Here is a 22,475-nt window from a genome sequence, read left to right as displayed (position 1 = left end):
CTTTCTTTAGCAAACTATATTAGTTTGAAACGCTTAAAAGACTAATTCCGAAAAAAGCTCGCAGGCTTATAGAAATAAAAAACCTTACACTAAAATTTCATGCCTAATTTTAACACTAGGATTAAAAAAAATGTATATCCAAGCAGTTTGTTTTTAACTGACATTTTTGAAGGTTTCAAGTACATTTAATGACATTTAATGACAATAACCATTTATATACTTTTACCTGGAAATAGTACTATCCCGAAATACGTAATGATATTAGGATATTCCAGTTTAAATCCTCACACCCCCTATGCCATATATATTCACCTTCCCTGTGAGGAAGGGGTGTATGGATTTCAACTGGAATAGCCCATAGAGTTAATTTCCTCATTTACTACTAGGAAGTTAACAATGCCTTGTTTTTGTAGTATCCTGGTTATGCACAATGTTGCCAACGTCAAAATCGTCACATTGGGCTGTTTGTGACATTTTGTTCTACCGCGTTATTAGTGTACAATCTGGTGGGGTGGCTTAGATATGAAAGTATGAATGGGATTCTGAAAGCTGGCCCCGATAAAAAAAACCACACGTTTTACGAAAAAGAGAATGAAACTAATAAAACTATAATTATTGGAAATATTTTAACTGTGACCGCCAAATGGCTGAAAATACAAAGGCAAAGTAAACAATTTTCATTTTGCAGGTGGGTAAAATGTGACTTTTAGTAAAAAAACAAAAACATATGGGCGCATTCTAATCGGCAACACCTACTTAACATTGTATCATAAGCGCAAAACCAAAAATTCAGTGAGGAAGTTTGATTTGTATCAACTGGAGCTCCAGAGTATAGGAAGGGTGCTGGCTGGTTTAGTGGCTGTTGTACTTCTAACTTTTAAGAAGAGGACGTTACAAAAGGTACAATTTTACATTTTACATTCTCCAAAAGTATATGCGTCCATTTTTTGCGCACGGTCATTCATTTGTCATGAATTGAGAAATAAATATATATATTTTTAATTTATGGCATTTTTGGATTAGATTAGTGCCAACAGGCACTAATTCCCAATGGGGGAATAACACAAAAGGTAAACATAAAACCGTGCTTTTGATTTTATCCATTGCTAGTGTGACATTTCGGATCCATCCTTTGGTTCCCTGCTGGTCATTTGGAACAGAATTTTCCCTGTTTTATATTTTTTTAAAGTAAATTATTTTAAAGTCATTTCAAATGTACGCATTATATAAACTGCTACACAGCTGTACTTTGGTAAACTTATCAATGGCAAGACTGACAACATCATGGATTGATATTGAATGGCCTGCACGCAATTGCGTGACTGGTGCTCGCTTATGTGAATTTGTGTAAGTGAAAGTGGAGCCTTATATTCATTCGCGCAGTAACAAAAAACAATATATGTTGCTGCTTTACCAGTACAGAACTGTATGATATTTACCCTCGAATTTGTATTTTAAATAATTTATATTGAATTTTTTCCCCAATATTATTATATTTTAGGGTTTGAAGAAATTACAACTTGTGATATGGAACAGGACAAAATTAATAACACTGCTGACAACATGATATCAAGCAAAATGATTTTGGTGTCGAATTCATCATACTCGGCAGGATCAGACGAATTCTTACCGGATTCACAGCTGCCGATTTTATACACTTACATCGCATTTACGATTTTTGTGTCTTTGGTTGGTACTGCAGGAAACACTCTTGTTATTTTGGCCGTTTTAACCTCACAGAAACTTCGCGTCTTGCACAATGTCTTCATAGTCAATCTAGCTGTAGCGGATCTTCTAGTCACTGCACTGGTGAATCCATTCGCCGTCGTGGGTGCCTTAAACATGGGAAAGCTCTTCTACCGCCTGCCAGCATTATGTGAATTTCTTGCAACATTAGCCGTCACTAGCTGTTGTTGTTCCATCTGGAGTATAAGCTCGGTTTCTCTAAATCGATATTTCTACATATGTCATCGAGTAATTTATACAAAGATATACAACCAACACACCGTTCCCTTTATGGTAATTGGGTTGTGGCTCATTGCCTTTCTTCTAGATTTACCAAACTACCTAGGATGGGGTGATCATATATTTGATACTCGTAATTTTATTTGTAACTATGATTACTCGTACAATTTCTCGTACACTCGTGGATATTTGATCGTTTTGGGATTCGTTGTGCCAGTTTGTATACTGTGCTATTCTTACTTTCGAATTTTCATGGAATTTCATGGTTCCACGCACCGAATGCGACAACACGCCACGAATCCATCGACGAGTCAAAATGAAGATAGGCCTACACTTGAAGCAGCCGATAAACGTCTACTAAAAACAGTTGCCACAATTTGTATTATGTTCTTGGTAATGTGGACACCGTACTCTATAAACGTCGTCTTTGATTTAGATTATCATTTTTGGTGGTTTCTCCTGGCTGCCTTTATGGCATTCACCAATAGTTCTGTGAATTTTCTGATCTACGCAACGGACAAGAACTTCCGACAAGCATATTCGGAGTTATGGAAGAGAATCGCACGCAGGTGCGATTGTTTGGACACGAAAAGTGCAACAATTCAGATAACTGGATGGAAGAAGACGAGCCCTGATACAAATGTTGAAATGACTGAATCGTCGGGAAAAACAAATATAACATTTGAATCGTCAGTGACCTCAGATGTCACCCAGAATTAAAGTTACTTCAAAGGCGTCCTCTGCGGAGTGTATATTATAGCTAAATTGTAATCTAAATTTAATGGCAAAGGCCAAAAAAGTGATATGCTTACTTACCTCTGACAATTAAAAATAACAACTCAAAAATCGAATTCCCTATTAATTCTACTGTCAATGCCAGAAGTGGGTAGGTGCAATAGCTGCACTGTGAGCATTTGACAATTTACACACAGTATAATTGTACTCATATATAAATAGCAGCTACGCATGGTAGCTATTGCACCCTCCCGCTTCTCGTATTACGATGTCTCTACCTTAAACAAAGTTTTCATTTTCACTTTACACGTGATTTTCCCTGATGTTTTGTATCGATCACTGATGATACCACAGAAACAGGTTAAAGGAGATTACCCAGACAAGTCAATAAGTTATGTTCTTTAAGGCACCTTATGTTCCTTTTGGACAAGTAACGTGGATCGCTTTTTGTACAAAACGGTTAAACCAGGGTTGCCAACTTTTTGGAATTGCATGGTGTGAGATATTGTCAAGGGCATACCGGGACGCAAATATTGTTTGCCGACTCAACTTTTTATTTTTTTTTCATCGCGGTGATAGAAAATCTAGAAATTGGGAAAAATTTGACGGATGCCTGAGATTGTATTACCTTGGCGTGAGACCGTGAGAAAGTACCTCAAAGTGTGAGACTCACACTCATGCGTGAGAGTTGGTAGCCTTGGTTTAACAGTGATTACGAATAATTGAAAATTATTAATTCTAAATGCAATTTTATATTTGATACACATTCGAACACCTTCGAACTGACTGCTGAGATCAGTATCTAAAAACATCACTTTGTAGCTAAAAAAAAAAATATTGCAAATGTTTTACACCCCGTGAAATGACAAAAGGGATGATTATTATCCATCAAGATTTAATAGATACTGATATTAATACTGACAAACTGCGTTTATGTGCATAAATGTAAAGGTATTATAACTGTGAAGAAATTAACATTATAACATACAGCGTATGCAAATCAGGGGTTATTTTAACGTGCCTCCTGGCACGTTCGTGCAGTGAAATCAAAGATCCGTGCAGTGACAATTGAAAAGCCGTGCTTAATATATGCAGTAGAGATACTCAGTAGGGCCTTTTTCGATCACTTTCAGCTAAATATATCAGAATTTTGCACACTTTTGTGTGCACTCAACACTTCAGCAACCTTTTTCTTGAAATCCACAAAGGAAATGAGAAAAAAATGGATAAAATGCGTAGGATAGAATAGAGAACAGAAAATGGGGATCCAGGTTTTTTAAAGGGGAAACAGGATTGTAAACTGAGCTCAAAAAAGAAACTTATAATTTTTCACAACTTGTAAAGCACAGTGTCATATCTTAAAATCCTGTCCATCAAAATGAACCAAAATTACACACAGGATTACTTCAATACTCCACTCTAAACACATGCTAGTAACCAAGCAGTTGTCGAACTGACACAACAGCAAAATGCACTGACACGGAAGAACTTCCTTCACCACTCAAGAATCCTTGTTTAGATGATAAAACGGTGCTGCTTTTCACGCACTTTCTTCAAGAAACTGGTCTTGTTCCTTACTTTTCCACTTACTCTTTGGGAATTATCACCTGTGAAAGGATCTTGTAATCATTCTCACAGATTTCTTTCAATTATTGGGCTGTGAATGTGGTCCAGGAAGCTATTCCATGTCAGTGCATTTTGCTGTTGTGTCAGGTCGACAACTGCTTGGTTACTGACATGTATTCAGAATAGAGTATTGAAGTAAACCTGTGCGTAATTTTGGTTCATTTTGATCGACAGGATGTTAAGATATGTCCTTGTGAAAAATTATAAGTTTCTTTTTGAGCTCAGTTTATATAACAGGTAAACTTGGTGGGTAGAAGGCCACCTAGTATAATATTTAAGTCAATTTAACCAGCCCATTGATCCAAAATGCCCACCCAGTAAAATAATATTTGTATCTAAACCAATAGCATCATTGTGATATCGCTTGAAATCAATTAATGTTGCTATTCTAAGTTGCATCCTTTCATAACATTTGTCACATTTATTTCTTTGAAGTTCAATTACGACTTCGGAGGCTAAAATTATTTTGAGCAGTTTCCTATCAAAAATCCATAAATGAACCCAGAAATTTTGCTTTTTATTATCTGAAATTAAGTCCAGTTTAGGACACACCTTACGACACAGGTAACTACAAAACCAAATATAAATGTTACTATTGTTACACTGCACATTATCATGTTTATCATGCTTTTGTAGAGTTTAAATACTTCTTTAGAGAAAAGCAAGTACAATAAACTTATGTTTTGCTCTATAATATCGGAATTAAGACCATTAAGAGAGCATCTAATGACACAGGTAGCTGAACATTAAATATAAATTTTATCACTACAGCTAAAAGCTTTTAGAGTTTGAGCAAGTACAAACAACTTACGTTTTGACTCATATTATCTGAAATTAAGTACAGTTTATAGCATTTTGCTTTTACGCCCTAAGATTCTGAAAATTTTGCAAACATGGGGGTCAAAATCGTAGAACAAATGCTCCCTTTTTAAAAAGAGGACGGGCCTGCCCCGATCTACTTTTGACCTTTAAACAAACAACAAACTTTGTTAATATTATAGACGACCGATTAAATTTTATTTTGAATGGACATCATGAAAGTGGTGAACCCATAAAGTACAAGCCTAATTTTGTAGACTATAATAATTATTTTGCTCATTGTATCGTGTAATTAAATGAATGAAAGTGAACATATGAAATTCTGTGTCAACAGAGAAAATGGGTCTCATCTATTCTCCATAGTACTCTTTGATAAAATGATTTATATATTTTTATTATTTATTTCAAAAACATATAAGGCTTAAAATGAAGAACCTTGATCAACATTTACGTATTTGGTAGAAAATAAAAGATAAAAACTCAATATGAATGTTGTTATTTAAATACACCACAACAATAAATTATTTCATGATATGTTCACAATTCATCCGTGCCGGTATATAGATCATCTCGCAAAATGCATGATATAAATTTCAATCAAGCGACCAGTATTGATACATTTTAACCATAAAATATATTGACATGCAAGATGTGTGCGTTTGACTTTGTATAAAAGTACAAAGTGTTTAAAAATGATGCATGCATATAATCGCCGTTTCTGAGCAAATAGCAAAAACAGTGCTAAGAAATCGGTCTTTAGAAAGTTAAATCGTTAGTATTTAAACATTTTGATATTTAAATCCTAAAAACACTTTATATAATTGTGTGCTTAGATGTTTAACATGTAAAACTTAAGGTATTTAAATGCTAAACATTTAACTTTCTAAACACACATCTGTCGCCGATTTCTAAACAATGTTTTTGCAGTCGGGCGTGGATCCTGGTGGCCGAAATTATGTTCGCTCTAAGTAGATTTTTCCTCCTCCACTTGTAGTAACTATTTTAAACTGTGACGATTTGGTCGTTCGCAGCGTTCTGCGAACGGTAGGGAGCGTTGGCAAAAATATTGCTTTGATTCAAACATCACAGATATAATTTTATAGGTCCTGTAGTTCTTGTCAACATTTAAATAGCATTATGTTAGAATATTTGCAGTAAGTTATCACAAAATGTTTTTGAATGTTATGAAAACAAAGTAGGTAATGGTGCCTCCAACGTACAAGGTACAAAACACACCAAGGATCAAAGGATGATACAAGAGGATACCTAGAATATACAAACGTTTTTTATATTACCCTTTATACAGGGTGTCCCAGAAAAAATTACCGGGCGAATGAATTTGAACGTAAGTCGAGAAATAGACATTAAAATCTAAAAATCAGCCTGTAGCCCATCTTATTCTGCATCTTACGTTTTTTTTGGATTCGGTTGACTAATTGTAAAGAAATGAGCGATTACATAACGCATGCATTAATTCACTTCATTCCAAGTTTGAAAGAATGATCATTCAACACAATGCGCACTAGTGGTTATCTTTCAATGGGCTTCATATTTTGTTCGGTGAAATCCTTTTCATTCTTTTTAAACAATATGTTTCTTGCAAAACATTGAATTAGGTTTTGTTCAAATTTGAAAACCTGCACGATATTGAAAATGAAAGCTTGCATGTAAGATGATGCTCGGTACTTGTAAATATCTTTTTCATTAATGTTGATATAAATGAAGAATTATTTCATAACGAATTCCAGCTGGCTTACAGCTTTACGTGTGATTTTTGATATCATGCAACATTACTGTTTAAGTTTTAAAAGATTTAAACTTTGCATTACAATTTCTTGGAAATATGTGTGTGAGAAATTATAATGCAAAGTTTAAATCTTTTAAAACTTTAATGTTGCATGATATCAAAAATCACACGTAAAGCTGTAAGCACTTGATCATTGTAATTCTTGGCTCAAATGTTCTATGGAAAGTTAAAATATAACATATTTGCACAACCTAAAGAATTTTGTCAAGTTGGAAAGCTTCCAATTGCAGAATTTCTGGGACAAACTGTTATTCATCTTCAGCGAAAGCATGAATAACATAACACCATTGGATTATAAAATAGATAATGTGAACTTAATTTAATGAGATTCACAAACTTTAGGAAGCGGTGAGCGAGTATGAAAAAGCGCTTGTTGATCAAACTTGGAATGAACTGCATTGATGCGCGCATCATGTAATCGTTAATTTCTTCGCAACCAGTCAACCGAATCAAATAAAATTTTCGTATGTGATGCACAATAATAAAATAGCCTATGCGCTACATTTAAATTGTTTTGATTCTGATGTCTATTTCTCGACTTACGTTCATTTTTTCCTGGGACACCCTGTATACCATTAATATAACCCTATATATACCCTTTATATACCCTTTATATATATTTCTGGCAATATTTTCTAACCGTTTGCGTATTGTGTTTGCTTGTGTCTCTGAAGTTCATCCCCAAGGTCTGCAGGAGGACTTGTGACAACCTTTGATATCAGATAACCCCACAAGAAGACATCCAGTAGTGTAAAATCTTGGGCGTCATTCTACTTGATGATTCAAATCAATCACACGATTGCCAAACAATTCTGCAATGTGACCATTACTCCTTATTAATGGTCACACGCCAGTGATTGTACAGTTGCGAGAGGACAAGATTTATCAACTAGAGAATTTTGACAAAATACTTCATATGTTTTAATCTATTGCATTTACAAACCGTTTACTTTATTTTGATACGCATTGTAATGTTGTACAATGAATAACCTTTTTAAAATTAATATACGACTGAAGGCACCTCTATATTACCTTATTTCTCATGTCCCTATACTGTTGGTTCCGCTTCCTTTTCTAGTGAATTGACATGACCTTTAAAAGCGTTGACACTTATGAATAGCCAATTTTCTTTCAAACTTCAAACAGGAATACTCTTTCCAGTAAAAGAAAAGAAAGTAACTTTTAACATAGAAAAAATAGGATACAAAGATTGTACAGGTTGATTTTCAATTATGCTAAATCTTTAGCAGGCTTTAACAATCGCTCGTCACTTTCCGTTCACAAGCATGACAAAGACGCATAAGTTGCTGCATGCTGTTTGTGTTATTCGTAAGGTTCACAGCATCTTGCGAATGGTAGTAATATTTAGCAAAAATCGCAGTGATCATTTCTTTGCCAGTGTGTAGAAGAATTAAAATATTACAGATATACTTTTGTAGGTCATGTGGTTCTTGAGGTATGTTGTAAGGAGGGCTGAAACAACAACACTTTTGTAAAACGTACACAACTCATTAAAAACAATAAATCAAGCAAGTTTTCGAAGTGGCTAACTCCAACGTGACTGACGGGACAGATTGATAGACCTTTTTTTCAAATGCCTCAACAAAAAAATCTACAAGACATATCCCAAACTTTTATAATCCAATACTCCAAGTCAAAGTGAACATGTCATAATTTAATTTAAAACACACAAGATGAAACCAAGTGATTCAATGGCTGTATGGTTGCAAATTGAAATACAGCGTGACTGACGGACGGAAAAAAACATCAATATTTTTGAAAAAGTACATTGTTGCAAAACTCTATCTGTTCTCAAGTGAGATTTATTGAAAAATGCTGTCAAAATTAAACATTGGACCATAAACTCTCAGTAAACGTCATACTCAAAAACTACAAAGCTGATATTTTTATACCTAGGCTCGCAAAAGTCGTAACTGACGGGAGGTGACTGACGAGACATTTTTGAAATTTCTTTAAAGTGTTCTTTAGAGCAATGACGAGTTGCTCAAATATACTTAGACATTTCAATACCCATATTTGAAGGCCGTAGTATACATTTATAATGTTACTGATGGTTGAAATTTTGTTCTGGATTTGCAGTAAAGATATCAAAGCTAATATTAAACCACTACATGTAATACATATCTTTTGTGAATGTAAACTAAGATCAGCAATACTCATAAGATCAGCAATAATATCCTGCAAAATTAGGAATACACAAACCTGTTCCAATTCCCCAAACTTCCAATTGTCATAAAAATGTATAGAATTATGCGAGGCAAAAAACAAGAGTGGTTTCTGAAAGCTTTGTTAGTCTACTTTGCAGGAAACAATAACTTGGAAGCATTGAATGAACTTTTAAAATCCATGCAAATGTACCATTTTTGTGGAGTTAGCCAAGTATATAATTTGTAGAGTGAATTTTTGTAAAACATCAAAGTGTTATTTTTCAATAATATATTGATTTAGACAATGAAAGTCGATATTTTGGCTGCTTCGACCAACAATACGTCGTCTACCCTTAAGTTCAAGTTGAGATGATAACAATAATATGATTTTCTTAGAAACAGATTTTTTATTCGTAACCATGCACCCGAACGCCGTAAATGAATTCAATTCTTCATTTACACAATTAACAAGCCTTGATTTTCAATTGTGAATCCATATATCCTGCTTATTATGCACAATGTTGCCAACGTCAAAACGTTCAGATTGGACTATTTGTGACATTTAATTTTTACCGCGGCACTATAGCACACCGTGTACTGCACGTTATTATGCCGTAGAAGCACAATTAACGTTCTATAGTTTTAATTTTGAAATCCTACCGATTAAAACATGCAACAGCAAGCAATTTCATTGCTGGGTGACGGGAGGTTTGGTTTAGGTTGAGGTTGAGGTTGAGGCTAAAAATTCATAGCATCTGAATACAGGTGGGCAAACTGGAACTTTCCCGCCAAAAATTGGGTGCTTTCTGATCGGCAACACGTGATGACAGATGTATTTATACACAACTATAAAAAGCTCTGAAACAGTTGTCAGGAAAATTGCTTTGGTTCAACTGGAGATAATTGGAACGCCAGACTACGGACGGGTATTATTGCTGTTGCTTTAAGAAGTGGACGATATAACAGGTATAATTTGACATAATTATGATTGATAATATTTCTATCGAATTCCAAGTTATATTGCTACCATACACTCAATTGTTACACTTTTGACTAATCAAGGCATTAACAGCAGTTATCTATAATAGTTAATTCTGACGGGTTCTCGCTAAGATAGCGGTTTACCTTCCGCTTGAAGCTCTGCGTATAATGTGCATGATATACAGTTTTGTACTGGCTGAGATTGGCTTATTCCAGTTGAAATCCAAACACCCAATATGGTGTAGATTTCAAATGGAGTCACCCATTCAGGTATCCCCATTTGAAATTCACACTCCCTGAGTGGATGATTAAGGGATCTAGAATGAGCGTTTATGGCGTTTCGACAGTATTTTTTGTGGGACATGAGAGCACCTCAGACGTATCGAATTGCATTCTGAATACGAAGCATGTCTTTCTGATATCAAATAATTTTCATTTTTGAAATTCACGATATAATACAAATTTTATGACAAATTATTAAAATTTGATATTTTTCAAATTTGTGATATATAACAGTCCTCGAAATAAATTTTATAAATCTAATGATATATTCTTAAAGTGTATGTAGCTGGGAGGAAAAGCCGACGATCAATTGAAAATTTTGACCTTTTATATTGAAGATATGGATTTTTTCCCCAAAAGACCTATTTTTTTTTGGTGTTTTGGGAAAAAATCCATATCTTCAATACGAAAGGTCAAAATTTTCAATTGATCGTCGGCTTTTCATCCCACCTACATACATTTTAAGTATAAATCATCAGATTTATAAAGTTTACTTCAAGTACTGTTAAATATCAAAAATATGCCATAAAAAGGACATTCTTCGTATTCAGAATGCAATTCGATATGTCTGATGTGCTCTAATGTCCCACAATAAATACTGTCCAAACGTTCATACCCCTTCCCTTAAGAACATGTCATCCATAACGTATAGATTGCCGGGATGGATTTCAACTGTACTAACACATTCTGCATAAATATGAAGCGTATCATTTTCATATTTCGCATAATTTTATCGAAACCACTATTTGCTCAAGGTATTAATTAATTACAGTGGTTTATATAAAAAGCTGTGGAGCGTGGTGCTTTCAATAATTATACTTTATCATTGTTTAAACTGATACTGAACAAACATGCCGTAGGCAACTACTTTTTTTCACCACCCAACCTATGAGAATGGCAACTGCAGTTTCCAGTGCGGGTGTCATGTCAATGCCATACAGGATCTTGAAACCGCGTTTCACCAGTTGAGCCACGCGACAGACTCTTTCTTTCCCATTCATTGATATTTACTTATAGAACTAGCCCCGTTCGCAAACGTATACTTTATCATTGTTTAAACTGATACTGAACAAACATGCCGTAGGCAACTACTTTTTTTCACCACCCAACCTATGAGAATGGCAACTGCAGTTCGACGCCTCTCGAATAGCGAGCAAAGCGAGCAGCTAGCGTAGCCCCGTTCGCAAACCGCGACGCCCCGCGAGTAGCGAGCGAAGCTCCGTTCGCAATCCGCGACGCCCCTCGAATAGCAAGCAAAGCGACAAACGAGCTGGTGAAATATCTTGGATCATCCTAGGTATACTATCGGTGGAATATATTGGATCCCAGTACAGCACAGAGCCTGTGCTACTTACTTACAATCCTCATTTTCCCCTATATGGGCGTAACTTTCTTGTACGTGTGACTAACCGGTTAGCGTAGAACCAGGCGGCTGACACTGAAAAATTTGCATGGAAAAATGACCCGTCTCCTCCGCAGCCAATTTGGTTCCGCTCCATCGAAATCAAGCCGGTCACGGAGGAGACTACCCTCCTTTGTGTTTGTTCATTTGTGTATGGAGAGCCCTTTTGGAGTCCGGAATGACTTAGGCTACGCTCTCAGCTAGAGTCCGACGCTGCATTGCACTAGAAATACCTTTTCTGTGAAATCGCTATAGAGCCAACCGGGAGCACGTATTCGTTTTGAAAATATAGCATTAAAATTAGTATCACCCTTGTGGCCACCGTGCAGTGGAAAACCTTAATTCTTTCATTAAAAGGAAATAAAAAATAAAAAAAACACGGATCTACTTGTGCACCAATAAAATTGGCACAGCAATTTGTCTCAAATATGAATGAATTTTAAGAAACATACGGGGTATGATGAACATTGACCTGACGCCATGATAGTAGGATCTATTAGTCGTTTTATATACAATGTATATACCGTATTGTCATAATACCAATATTTGTCATTATATATAATGAGTAATATCTAGCAACGTAAATGTGCAGTTCATATGCACAAACGAATACTGATCTTTATGATATTCAGGTTTTTGTACATCACATATAACATGTCACATAGGAGGTCATACGTGTTGACCTTCATCTATTGTATTTGTTCATCTGTGTATGGAGAGGATTAGCGCCATTAAACGCCATTAAAACGCCATCAGTATTAGGGCGTAGTTCAGTGAACTCACCGGATTGCTATCCCAAGTACTTTGATAATACAGATAATATGTATTAATGGGTCGAGGCGATTGCATTGAAAAACCTAATAAATTATTCATAACAGTTACGTCATCAATCGATAGTGCGGACACTTTTTATTTGCAAACCACCAAAATTCGTGATCTTTTAGCGTTGGAAAAGAAACCACGTGAATAGAGTGCCCTCTCAAGAATATCAACTCTCTGGTAGAACGATCAACCTCATGGTTAATTTGTATTATCTAAATGTACCATGGTGAGATGGACAATTTAATTTTAAATAATACATAACTATTAAGGGAAGGGATATGAACGTTTGGACAGTATTTATTGTGGGACATTAGAGCACATCAGACATATCGAATTGCATTCTGAATACGAAGAATATTAAATAATTTAGATTTTTTGAAATTCGCAATTTAATACACATTTTATGGCAAATCATTAAAATTGATATTTAACAGTACTTGAAGTAAACTTTATAATCGGATGATTTATACTTAAAGTGTATGTAGGTGGGATGAAAAGCCGACGATCAATTGAAAATGTTGACCTTTCGTATTGAAGATATAGATTTTTTCCCAAAACACCAAAAAAAATAGGTCCCTTTGGGAAAAAATCTATATCTTCAATATGAAAGGTCAAAATTTTCAATTGATCGTCGGTTTTTCCTCCCAGCTACATACACTTTAAGAATATATCATTAGATTTATAAAATTTATTTCGAGGACTGCTATATTTGAAAAATATCAAATTTTAGTAATTTTTCATAAAATTTGTATTATATCTTGAATTTCAAAACATGAAAATTATTTGATATCAGAAAGACATGTTTCGTATTCAGAATGCAATTCGATACGTCTGAGGTGCTCTCATGTCCCACAAAAAATACTGTCAAAACGCCATAAACGCTCATTCTAGATCCCTTAAGTAAATTATTAAATTTTCCTTTATGCTTTTTTTTTCTATTTATAGGCCGGTGTTGAAGCGAAAACCCAACTTAAACAATTAAATAGGATATTACGAGTAATATTACTGACAACATGATTACAAGCGATATGTCATGGGTGTCAAATTCATCAAGTTCGGCAAATTCAGACGACACTCTACCGAATTCGCAGCTGCCGATTTTAAACACTTACATCGCACTAACAATTTTTCTGTCACTGGTTGGTACTGCAGGAAATATTCTTGTCATTTTTGCCGTTTTCACTTCAAAGAAACTTCGCGTCTTGCAAAATGTCTTCATAGTCAATCTAGCCGTAGCGGATCTGCTGGTCACTTCATTGGTGAATCCCTTTGCCGTTGTGGGCGCCTTAGACATGGGAAAACTCTTCTACCGTTTGCCAGCATTATGTGAATTTCTTGCTACATTGGTCGTCACCAGCTGTGGTTGTTCCATCTGGAGTATTATAAGCTCAGTTTCCCTAAATCGATATTTCTACATATGCCATCGAGTGATTTATACAAAGATATACAACCAACGTACCGTTCCCTTTATGGTAATTGGGTTGTGGCTCATTGCCTTTCTTATAGATTTACCGAACTACCTTGGATGGGGCGATCATATATTTGATACTCGTAACTTTTTTTGTACCTATGATTATGCGTACAATTTCTCGTACACTCGTGGTTATGTGACCGTTTTGGGCTTCGTAGTGCCAGTTTGCATATTATGCTATTCGTACTTTCGAATTTTCGTGGTGTTTCGCGGTTCAAATCGACGAATCCGAAAACACGTTACGAATCCATCAAGTCAAAATCAAGAAAATCAAGATAAACGTCTACTAAAAACAGTTGGTATGATTTGTATTGTGTTCATGGTAATGTGGGCACCGTACTTTATCACAGTGATCTTTGGTTTAGATTCTAATTTTTGGTGGTTTTTCACGGCTACGTTCATGGCACTCACCAATAGTTCTGTCAATTTTTTGATCTACGCCACGGACAGGAACTTCCGGCAAGCTTATTCGGATTTATGGAAGCTATATGTATGCAGTTGCGATTGTTTGGTGACGAACAGTGAGAACATTCTGATAACAGGGTGGACGAAGACGGGACCTGGTAATGTTGAAATGACTGAATCGTCAGGGAAAACAAATATAACAGTCGAGTCATCAGTGACCTCAGATGTCACCCCGAATTAAATTACTTTGCGCCTGTCAGACTTTCCTGCCGCTTCGACGAGCAGCATAATCAGCCAATGACAAGCCTTGATTCTGCCCGGGTGTCTGCAATGCGCGAGCGTCACGCCGCTCAGCGGCAAGCGGCACGGCAGTATGAAAACAGCATTATTGTCAAATAACACGATCATAGGAGTCGACTCTGCTGAATGTATATTATATTTATAGCTAAATTGCAACCCAAATTCAATGGGAAAGGCCAAATGAGCGAAATACATACTTACCTCTGCCTATAAAGAAATTAGCTAAACGTTACATTTTCACTTCAAAAATTACGTTTCCTCAGCCAATTTATATATGCTTCTAATGTTCAATGTTCAATGTTCAATTTATTTCACCGAAAATACATAACATGATAAATATACAAAACAGTTCATTGGTAGGAAAACCAAAAGAGAGCAAAGCTCGTTAAAATTGGCCACCTTGGCATTTCATAAATATGCAAAGTAACATGAAAAACTTGCTACAAACAGTGGACAGGACAAAGTGCAGACAAACAGGACGAGACAGGTGCAAACAGAGTGTTGTTGGCTTATGTGATGGCAATATAATTCACATATTCATGATCAACTGGAAAAATATAATATTAACATGATTAATACCGAGACAATAAATGTAACTTAAACCCTTTCTTAAAAACATGTACTGACTTAATATTTTTCAACTCCAAATCAATCGAATTCCAATACAAAGGACCCTGTCTTCTAATAGTGTTCCTTGCTAAATCATATTTAAAATTATAAGGACGATATAGTAAAGAATTGCGAGTAGGATAATTGTGAATGGATCTGTTTTGAACAAAGTAATCTGAAAAAGTACCAGGAAGGTTGCAGTGAGAGTAATTATACATAAATAAACCAAGCGTTAATTTGTGGATGTCATGAATAGTCAAAGCATTGAACTTCTTAAATAATGGCGGGGTGTGTTCAAGCCAGTGGGAATTTGAGCAGATTCTCATAATTCGTTTTTGTTTTAGGTGAAGAGTGTTAAGATGGATGTTGTTTTGATCTGCCCAAATCAAATTACAATACAAAATATGAGGTAACACTAAAGTGTTATATAAAGAAAATAACGCTTTGCAAGGAAGAAACTCTTTGAAACGGTATAAAATGCCACAGTATTTAGAAAGAATATTAACAATGTTAGCAGTATGCTTAGACCAAGTTAATGATTCGTCTAGGATAACGCCAAGGAATTTAGTATTGGCAACTCTGGAAACCTTAATACCATTTATACAAATATCAAGTTGATCATCCTCATACCTTCTATTACTGTGTCTATTTTTGAACATGATGAAATTAGTCTTATCGATGTTAAGTGATAACTTATTGCATTTAAACCATACAGAAAGATTTTCCAACTCAGTGTTTACAATAGTAATTAGATCAGAAAGATTTGGATGTGAGACGATGACATTAGTATCATCTGCAAAAGTTACAAAATTGAATTTGTCAGAGGAGAATACAATATCATTTAAGAAAATAAAAAAAAAGCAGTGGACCTAACACTGAGCCTTGTGGCACACCACATGATACAGAACGAAAAGATGATTTATGATTTTTGAAGACAACATACTGAGTTCTGTTCAAAAGGTAATTCTTGAACCACTCGAAGGCACTTCCTCTGATCCCATAGTGATTAAGTTTGGACAGGAGAATGTTATGGTCAATGGTGTCGAATGCCTTCGAGAGGTCCAAAAGATTCCCATGGAATGAAAATTTTATCTAGGTCAGAAACAATTTTATCATATGCAGTGAGAAGTGCCATGTAAGAAGAGTGATTATGTCTAAAACCAAATTGACAATTTTGAAGTAAATTGTGACGATCGAGAAATCCAAATATTCTTTTGTGAATAATTTTTTCTAAAATTTTAGAAAAAATGGGCAAAACAGAAATTGGACGATAATTGTTACATAAAGTAGAATCACCAGATTTATAAATGGGAACAACACGGGCAATTTTGAGATCATCCGGCACAACACCTGAACTAATAGATAAGTTAAAAACATGGCTTAACGGTGTCTTAATTAAGTGAATAATATTCTTAATTATGTCAGGCTTAATATCATCATAACCACAACCTGTACCAGACTTGAACGATGAACAAATATCAACAATTTCCTCCTCATCTGTTGGCTTAAGAAAGATCGAGTTCATTGGTGAAGGAGCAGATGTGAGAAAATCAGTGAAATTTGTTTGAACATCAGGAATTTTACTGGCCAAATTAGGGCCTATGTCGGCAAAATAGTCATTGAAGCCATCAGCTATTTGTTGTGGATCAGACACACTGTTACCATTAATAACAAAAGAATCCGGAAGACCTTTCTTACTTTTACCCAAGAGGCCATTCAAAACTCCCCATGTCTTCCTCATATTTCGTTTGTTAATATCAAGTAAATTACAAAAATAACTTTTCTTTGATGCACGAATGATTGAAGTAAGTTTGTTCCTATACTCAGACAGTGCAAGCTTATTTGAAGCTGTTGGAGAATGTTTATATTTGCGATAGAGCTTATCCTTCCTCTTGATGGACTTAAGGATGGCTTTAGTAATCCAGGGTTTGTGAGGGACTCCATTAGCCCTAGAAACTCGCTTGCGCTGTACTGGAAAAGAACTATCATAAATATCCTTAAACTTTAAAATGAAATTTGAATATGCACCAGTGGGTGAATTATCGGATAAGATATGGTTCCAATCGGTCAATTTAAGGCGATTTGTAAAAATGTCCCTATTACTCTGATTGAAGGACCGAGTGTAAATAAATTTAGGAGCATCAATATGAATATCAACATCATCAGTTATTTGAAAAATAGGATAGTGGTCTGTGATATCATTGATGAAAATACATGACTGAATCTTTTTGTCAAGTACATTTGTAAAAATATTATCAATAATAGTGGCCGAAGTATCGGTGATACGAGTAGGACGATCAATAAGAGGGTACATATTGTGAGAATAAAAGTTATTAACAAACTCATTTATTTTACGGTCTTTGTCAAAATCGAGAATGTCTAAATTAAAATCGCCAGAAATATAAGACAACTTATTTTCAGCTAGAATCTGATCTAAACATATAGATAAATCAGAATTGAAAACATCGACATCGGTATGATGGGCTCTATACACATTACCAACAACTATATTTTTAGAATTCGGAGAAATTATTTCAACAAAAACAGACTCCGAATGATTAATAACATTATGTTGGTTTTGTGTTAGATTTAAATCAGAACGATCAATGTAAGACAACGACTCATGAATGTAAAGAGCAGACCCACCACTTCTTCTACCATGTCTAGGAAAATTAAGCAAGTTATAATTGGTAATGTTAATCAAATTAGAGTGATCTTCCTTAAACCAGGTTTCGGATAAAGAAATAACTGAAAAGGTAACATTTAAATTGGAAATAAAAGCATTAATAAGATCCTGGTTTTTATTAAAGCTACGAGCATTTAAATGAAGAATTGAGAAACCAGATTTGATGGACAGTTTGAAGTCTGAATTTGGATCAAAAATATAATTACATGAATTCAAGACATCACTTTGCAAATAATCATTGGTATGATTGTTCATACCAATTTCAAATAATAAGGGATCAAATTTTAATTCTAAAAACTTATTATAAGTATGGCAATTATTCAAAGATTGAATTGTAAATAAGAACTCATTATCATCAGCAATATGATTAAAGGGGAAAATAGTACAAGAACATTTGAAACAATACCAGTTGTTAATATCATCATGATTTGCATCAACACAACATTTATGATAAATTGATGTACACAAATTACATTGAATAGAATTTGTACCATAAATATATTTGTAACAATTATTGCATTCAACCATCACAGTGCCAACAGTTCAAAAACAAAAATAAAAAACACACAAACAAACAAACAAAAACTATGACAATTTAACAAACGAAATAGAAAGTGCTACCAAATTTGAAATTTGATACAAATATGGCTCAACGGCGAGAGAGCACAACGCAAAACCATTTCACTGGATATGATAAAAGAAATTAAATTAGGGTAGGCCTATACAATTGATAATCAGCAAGGTGAGAAAAAAAGAAACATATGCCGAGTAACATGATTTGACAATAAGTAAGATAAATGCAAAATGTATAGACCCAGAATCAATTCAAAATAATAAGTGTACTTCGGTTATATCTATAAATGCGCTTTTATAAATACGCATGCGACCCATGGGCACGACATACCAAGACCAGCAAGCATCCTCATGCATTGATCACTACACAGAAAGGGATAGGAACTCTATAGATAAATATCATCAATATCACCGAATTAAAAAGACTAGTTTGCGTCTGACGTCAGGGCAAAGGCGCGGCGTGATTGGTTGCTGACCTGCGCAGTACGGCATTTTAGGTCTGGTTGACAGGACGTCATACGCAAACTAGTCTTTTTAATTCGGTCTTCAATTGAATATATGAATACAAAAGCCACCTAAGTCCATACTTTGGCCAAATTGAGTTAAGCATGGGAAATTGTTGCTATACATAGGCCTGTCATATGCATGAAAGAACACCTCAAATTCATCCTCTGTGTCTATTGGGCATGTGAAAAATAGCATGTATGAAAGAATCACCCAATTCCATGATTTGAGTCTTGTAACACATTGATTGAAATCCAGTATGTATAAAAGTCCACTTGTAACACATTCATTGCTAGAGAATGACTTTTGAACAAAAAATGGGTTTATTAAAGGAAAGTGTGTGGTTTATATTACATGGCAGAATGCTTATCAACATTATACATACCTGTGTGCTTTATTTTGTATTATCTTACTAGTGGTAATCTCATTCTAACATTGTTGTCTTTGTATATGATTCAAAATTCAAAAAGTCCAAAATTTAAAATGAACCCCACGAAGTCCCTGAAATGCTAATCGTCATACCTAATACAGGTTAATCCACTCATTTGCACGTAAAACTTACCATATTGACCAGGTAAATCTAACTGAAGGAATTAAAATGATACACGGGTTTTTCTCTCAAAATAACTTCGCATGGACTTAGGTGGCTTTTGTATTCATGTATTCAATTATAACTTAAAGAAATGTGCAAATGTTCGTCAATAAGGAGTTTGTCAAAAACATTCATCTCTTACACAGTACGTACTACTACTATCCCGTTCGATTATGCGTTTCATGCAGAGTGTTGTTACATCGTGTGAAAGCGATAGCTATTATTGTCATGATAGTTATGAGACAAACCAAGAGATAGATGACGTCATGTAAATGAAACTAATTTCGTTTCTTGGCTGACACCTTCCGCTATGCCAGAAACGTTATTCCGGAATTTTGCTTTTATTAATTTTTAAACTTTTTCATGGTATATTTACCAAAAATGGTTGAAATTATGGTGAAAATCGTGCTTTTTTTGTAATTTGAAACTAAGCATTTATACCCAAGTTGCAGATGATTTCGTCAAGTGTTTGTCATTCTAAATATGTGTAATACTTTAGACCAACAATTCATATGGAAAGGTTTCTATACAAAAACGATTCTGTTATAAACCATCATGCGCACGGTTTCCACCTCACTACACCTGAGCACACATTGTCGTCCCAAGAGCTTCCAAGCAGAGAACAACAAGCAGTGAATATCTCCACCACAGTCTTTCATTACACTACACGGTTGAGTGCATAGCAATGTAGGAGCTGTGATGCTTCTAGCTAAACAAAATGGGCCTCTTTTATTGTTTTTTGTCGAAACCTCAAGTGTTCCCTTCATCCAATCAGAATTTTTTTATATCAAACGAAAGCTAACACTTCCCCTAAAAGACACATTTCGTCCCTAGGTCAACAGATAACACAATTAAATGTTATAGCAAGGCGAATGTGGGAAATCTGTTGAAAAATACCTATCCAAGCAAATTTTTTTAACCAAAATGTAGGTTTTAAAAGTCAAAACCTCACGTGTTCCTTGCAATATTTTTTAAATTTTATGTCATTAAATTAAAAAGCACACTTACATATTTGCCATATACTAGAGTCGCTAGAATGAGAAATGGTCAGTTCTCTTTAAATTGCAAATCTTGTGCAAAAAGTTACTATTTTCGCCTCTTTTGTCATACGGTTTAAATTCAACGAACTATGACTTTTAAAAAAGAGCGCTTACAAATTAATATGTAGCAGTTATGGGGCCCATAATTCCACGGTTAGAGCAACCTTAAGTGTATTGAGTTAATGAATTACGAGACGGAGGCACCCGAACAGGTGCATTATCTAATTTATCATACAGACAATGCTTGTAAAAAAAACCAGAGGTACGCAATTTCATTTGTATTTTATTCAGAAACCGTTTGTTGAAAAAGCACACGAATGCAAAGAAATTACAAAGAATTATTCAGGCACTACAGGGTGTCCCAGAAAAAATTACCGGGCGAATATATTTGGACGTAAGTCGAGAAATATACATCAGAATCCAAAATTCTAAAAATCTGCGTGTAGCCCATCTTATTCTGCATCTTATACGCTAATTTTACTGGAATCCGTTGACTGATTGCGAAGAAATAAGCGATTACAAAACGCATGCGTCAATTCACTTCATTCCAAGTTTGAAAGAAAGACCATTCAACACAATGCCCACTAGTGGTTAACTGTCAATCTGCTTCATATTTTGTTCGGTGAAATCCTTTTCGTGCAAAACATTTAATTAGGTTGTGTTTAGATTTGAAAAATCTGCACAATATTGAAAATGAAAGCTTGCATGTCAGATGATGCTCAGTACTTGTAAATGTCATTTTTCGTTAATGTTGAAATAGGAAATGTCATAGAACAGTGAACCAACCCAAAGTGTTACAATTTATAACAAGACAACAAATAAGCACAAATCCCGATCGACATATACCCCAACTTAAAACAAAAGCAAGAGGATTCGAACCAGCGACCTCCAGATCTCTAGATGGATTCCCTATCCATTAGGCTACCAACTTGATAAACGGTGGTTGAAACTGGTTACTAATGTCAGCAGTCGAGGTATACAATATATATACACACATATATTACCCAAGTACACAAGTACAGAAGATCATTAGTGATGCTTAATCGTTTCCCCAGCATAATACAAGTTGAGTAGTAATGCGGCTATGCATCCTGCACAAGAACATATCCGCAACGAGGAAACTGAATATAATTGATAAGAACGAAAGAACAGTTACCAACCCAAAAGTGTTACAATTAAACAAGACAACAAATAAACATAAATGTGATGCGATTAAGCTAAATCAGTCGGAAGTCGGAAATATTAATTTTGAGATATAGCCAAACAATGGAAGTATTTCCTTTTATTTTGTTTTATTTTGGAAAAACCTTAACTGCTCACATCTTTTGAACTCATGACCTGGTTTGCAAATGCTGTTTACCGTAGTTTACAATCCTAAAAAATGAATATTGAATATGTCCGACTTCAGACTGATTTTGCTTCATCACACCACAAATAGTAATTTGACCTTCAACGGAAAGCTTGCATGATGGCCTTATGACCATATTTGTTTAGCGGACATTCGCGTTCCGTGGTTATGCCGCCAGCATCAACGGTACAGATCAGATAGACAGATCTGATAAAAGGCTACTCCAGTTAAAATCCATACACCCATTATGGAAGATATGACCTTAATCTCCCACACAGGGGGACGGGGTTTCAAATGGAGTCACCCATTCAGGTAACCCCATTTGAAGTTCATACTCCCT

At 35.0% G+C, this 22,475-nt stretch overlaps 1 protein-coding gene and 1 long non-coding RNA gene across 2 annotated transcripts; both read left to right on the top strand.

Annotated features, from left to right (window-relative positions):
- The first annotated feature begins 742 nt into the window (after window positions 1-742).
- Window positions 743-3,308, top strand: LOC140141046 (uncharacterized). The gene is made up of 2 exons (XR_011857343.1): window positions 743-900; window positions 1,502-3,308. It is a non-coding gene; the product is annotated as an uncharacterized lncRNA (long non-coding RNA).
- A 6,650-nt stretch (window positions 3,309-9,958) lies between these two features.
- Window positions 9,959-15,061, top strand: LOC140140298 (melatonin receptor type 1A-like). The gene is made up of 2 exons (XM_072162079.1): window positions 9,959-10,086; window positions 13,553-15,061. The coding sequence occupies exon 2, from the start codon at window positions 13,621-13,623 to the stop codon at window positions 14,722-14,724; it is 1,104 nt and encodes a 367-aa protein (XP_072018180.1). The 5' UTR covers window positions 9,959-10,086; window positions 13,553-13,620; the 3' UTR covers window positions 14,725-15,061.
- The last annotated feature ends 7,414 nt before the right edge of the window (window positions 15,062-22,475 follow it).

The sequence above is a fragment of the Amphiura filiformis genome, chromosome 19, assembly GCF_039555335.1.
Source record: "Amphiura filiformis chromosome 19, Afil_fr2py, whole genome shotgun sequence".
NCBI classification, from domain to species: domain Eukaryota; kingdom Metazoa; phylum Echinodermata; class Ophiuroidea; order Amphilepidida; family Amphiuridae; genus Amphiura; species Amphiura filiformis.
This window is presented reverse-complemented; position numbering and strand designations above follow the sequence as displayed.

What these genes read in the sequence shown, in the direction of transcription:
- LOC140140298 (XM_072162079.1), top strand. Translation starts at nt 13,621, where the DNA reads ATGATTACAAGCGATATGTCATGGGTGTCAAATTCATCAAGTTCGGCA.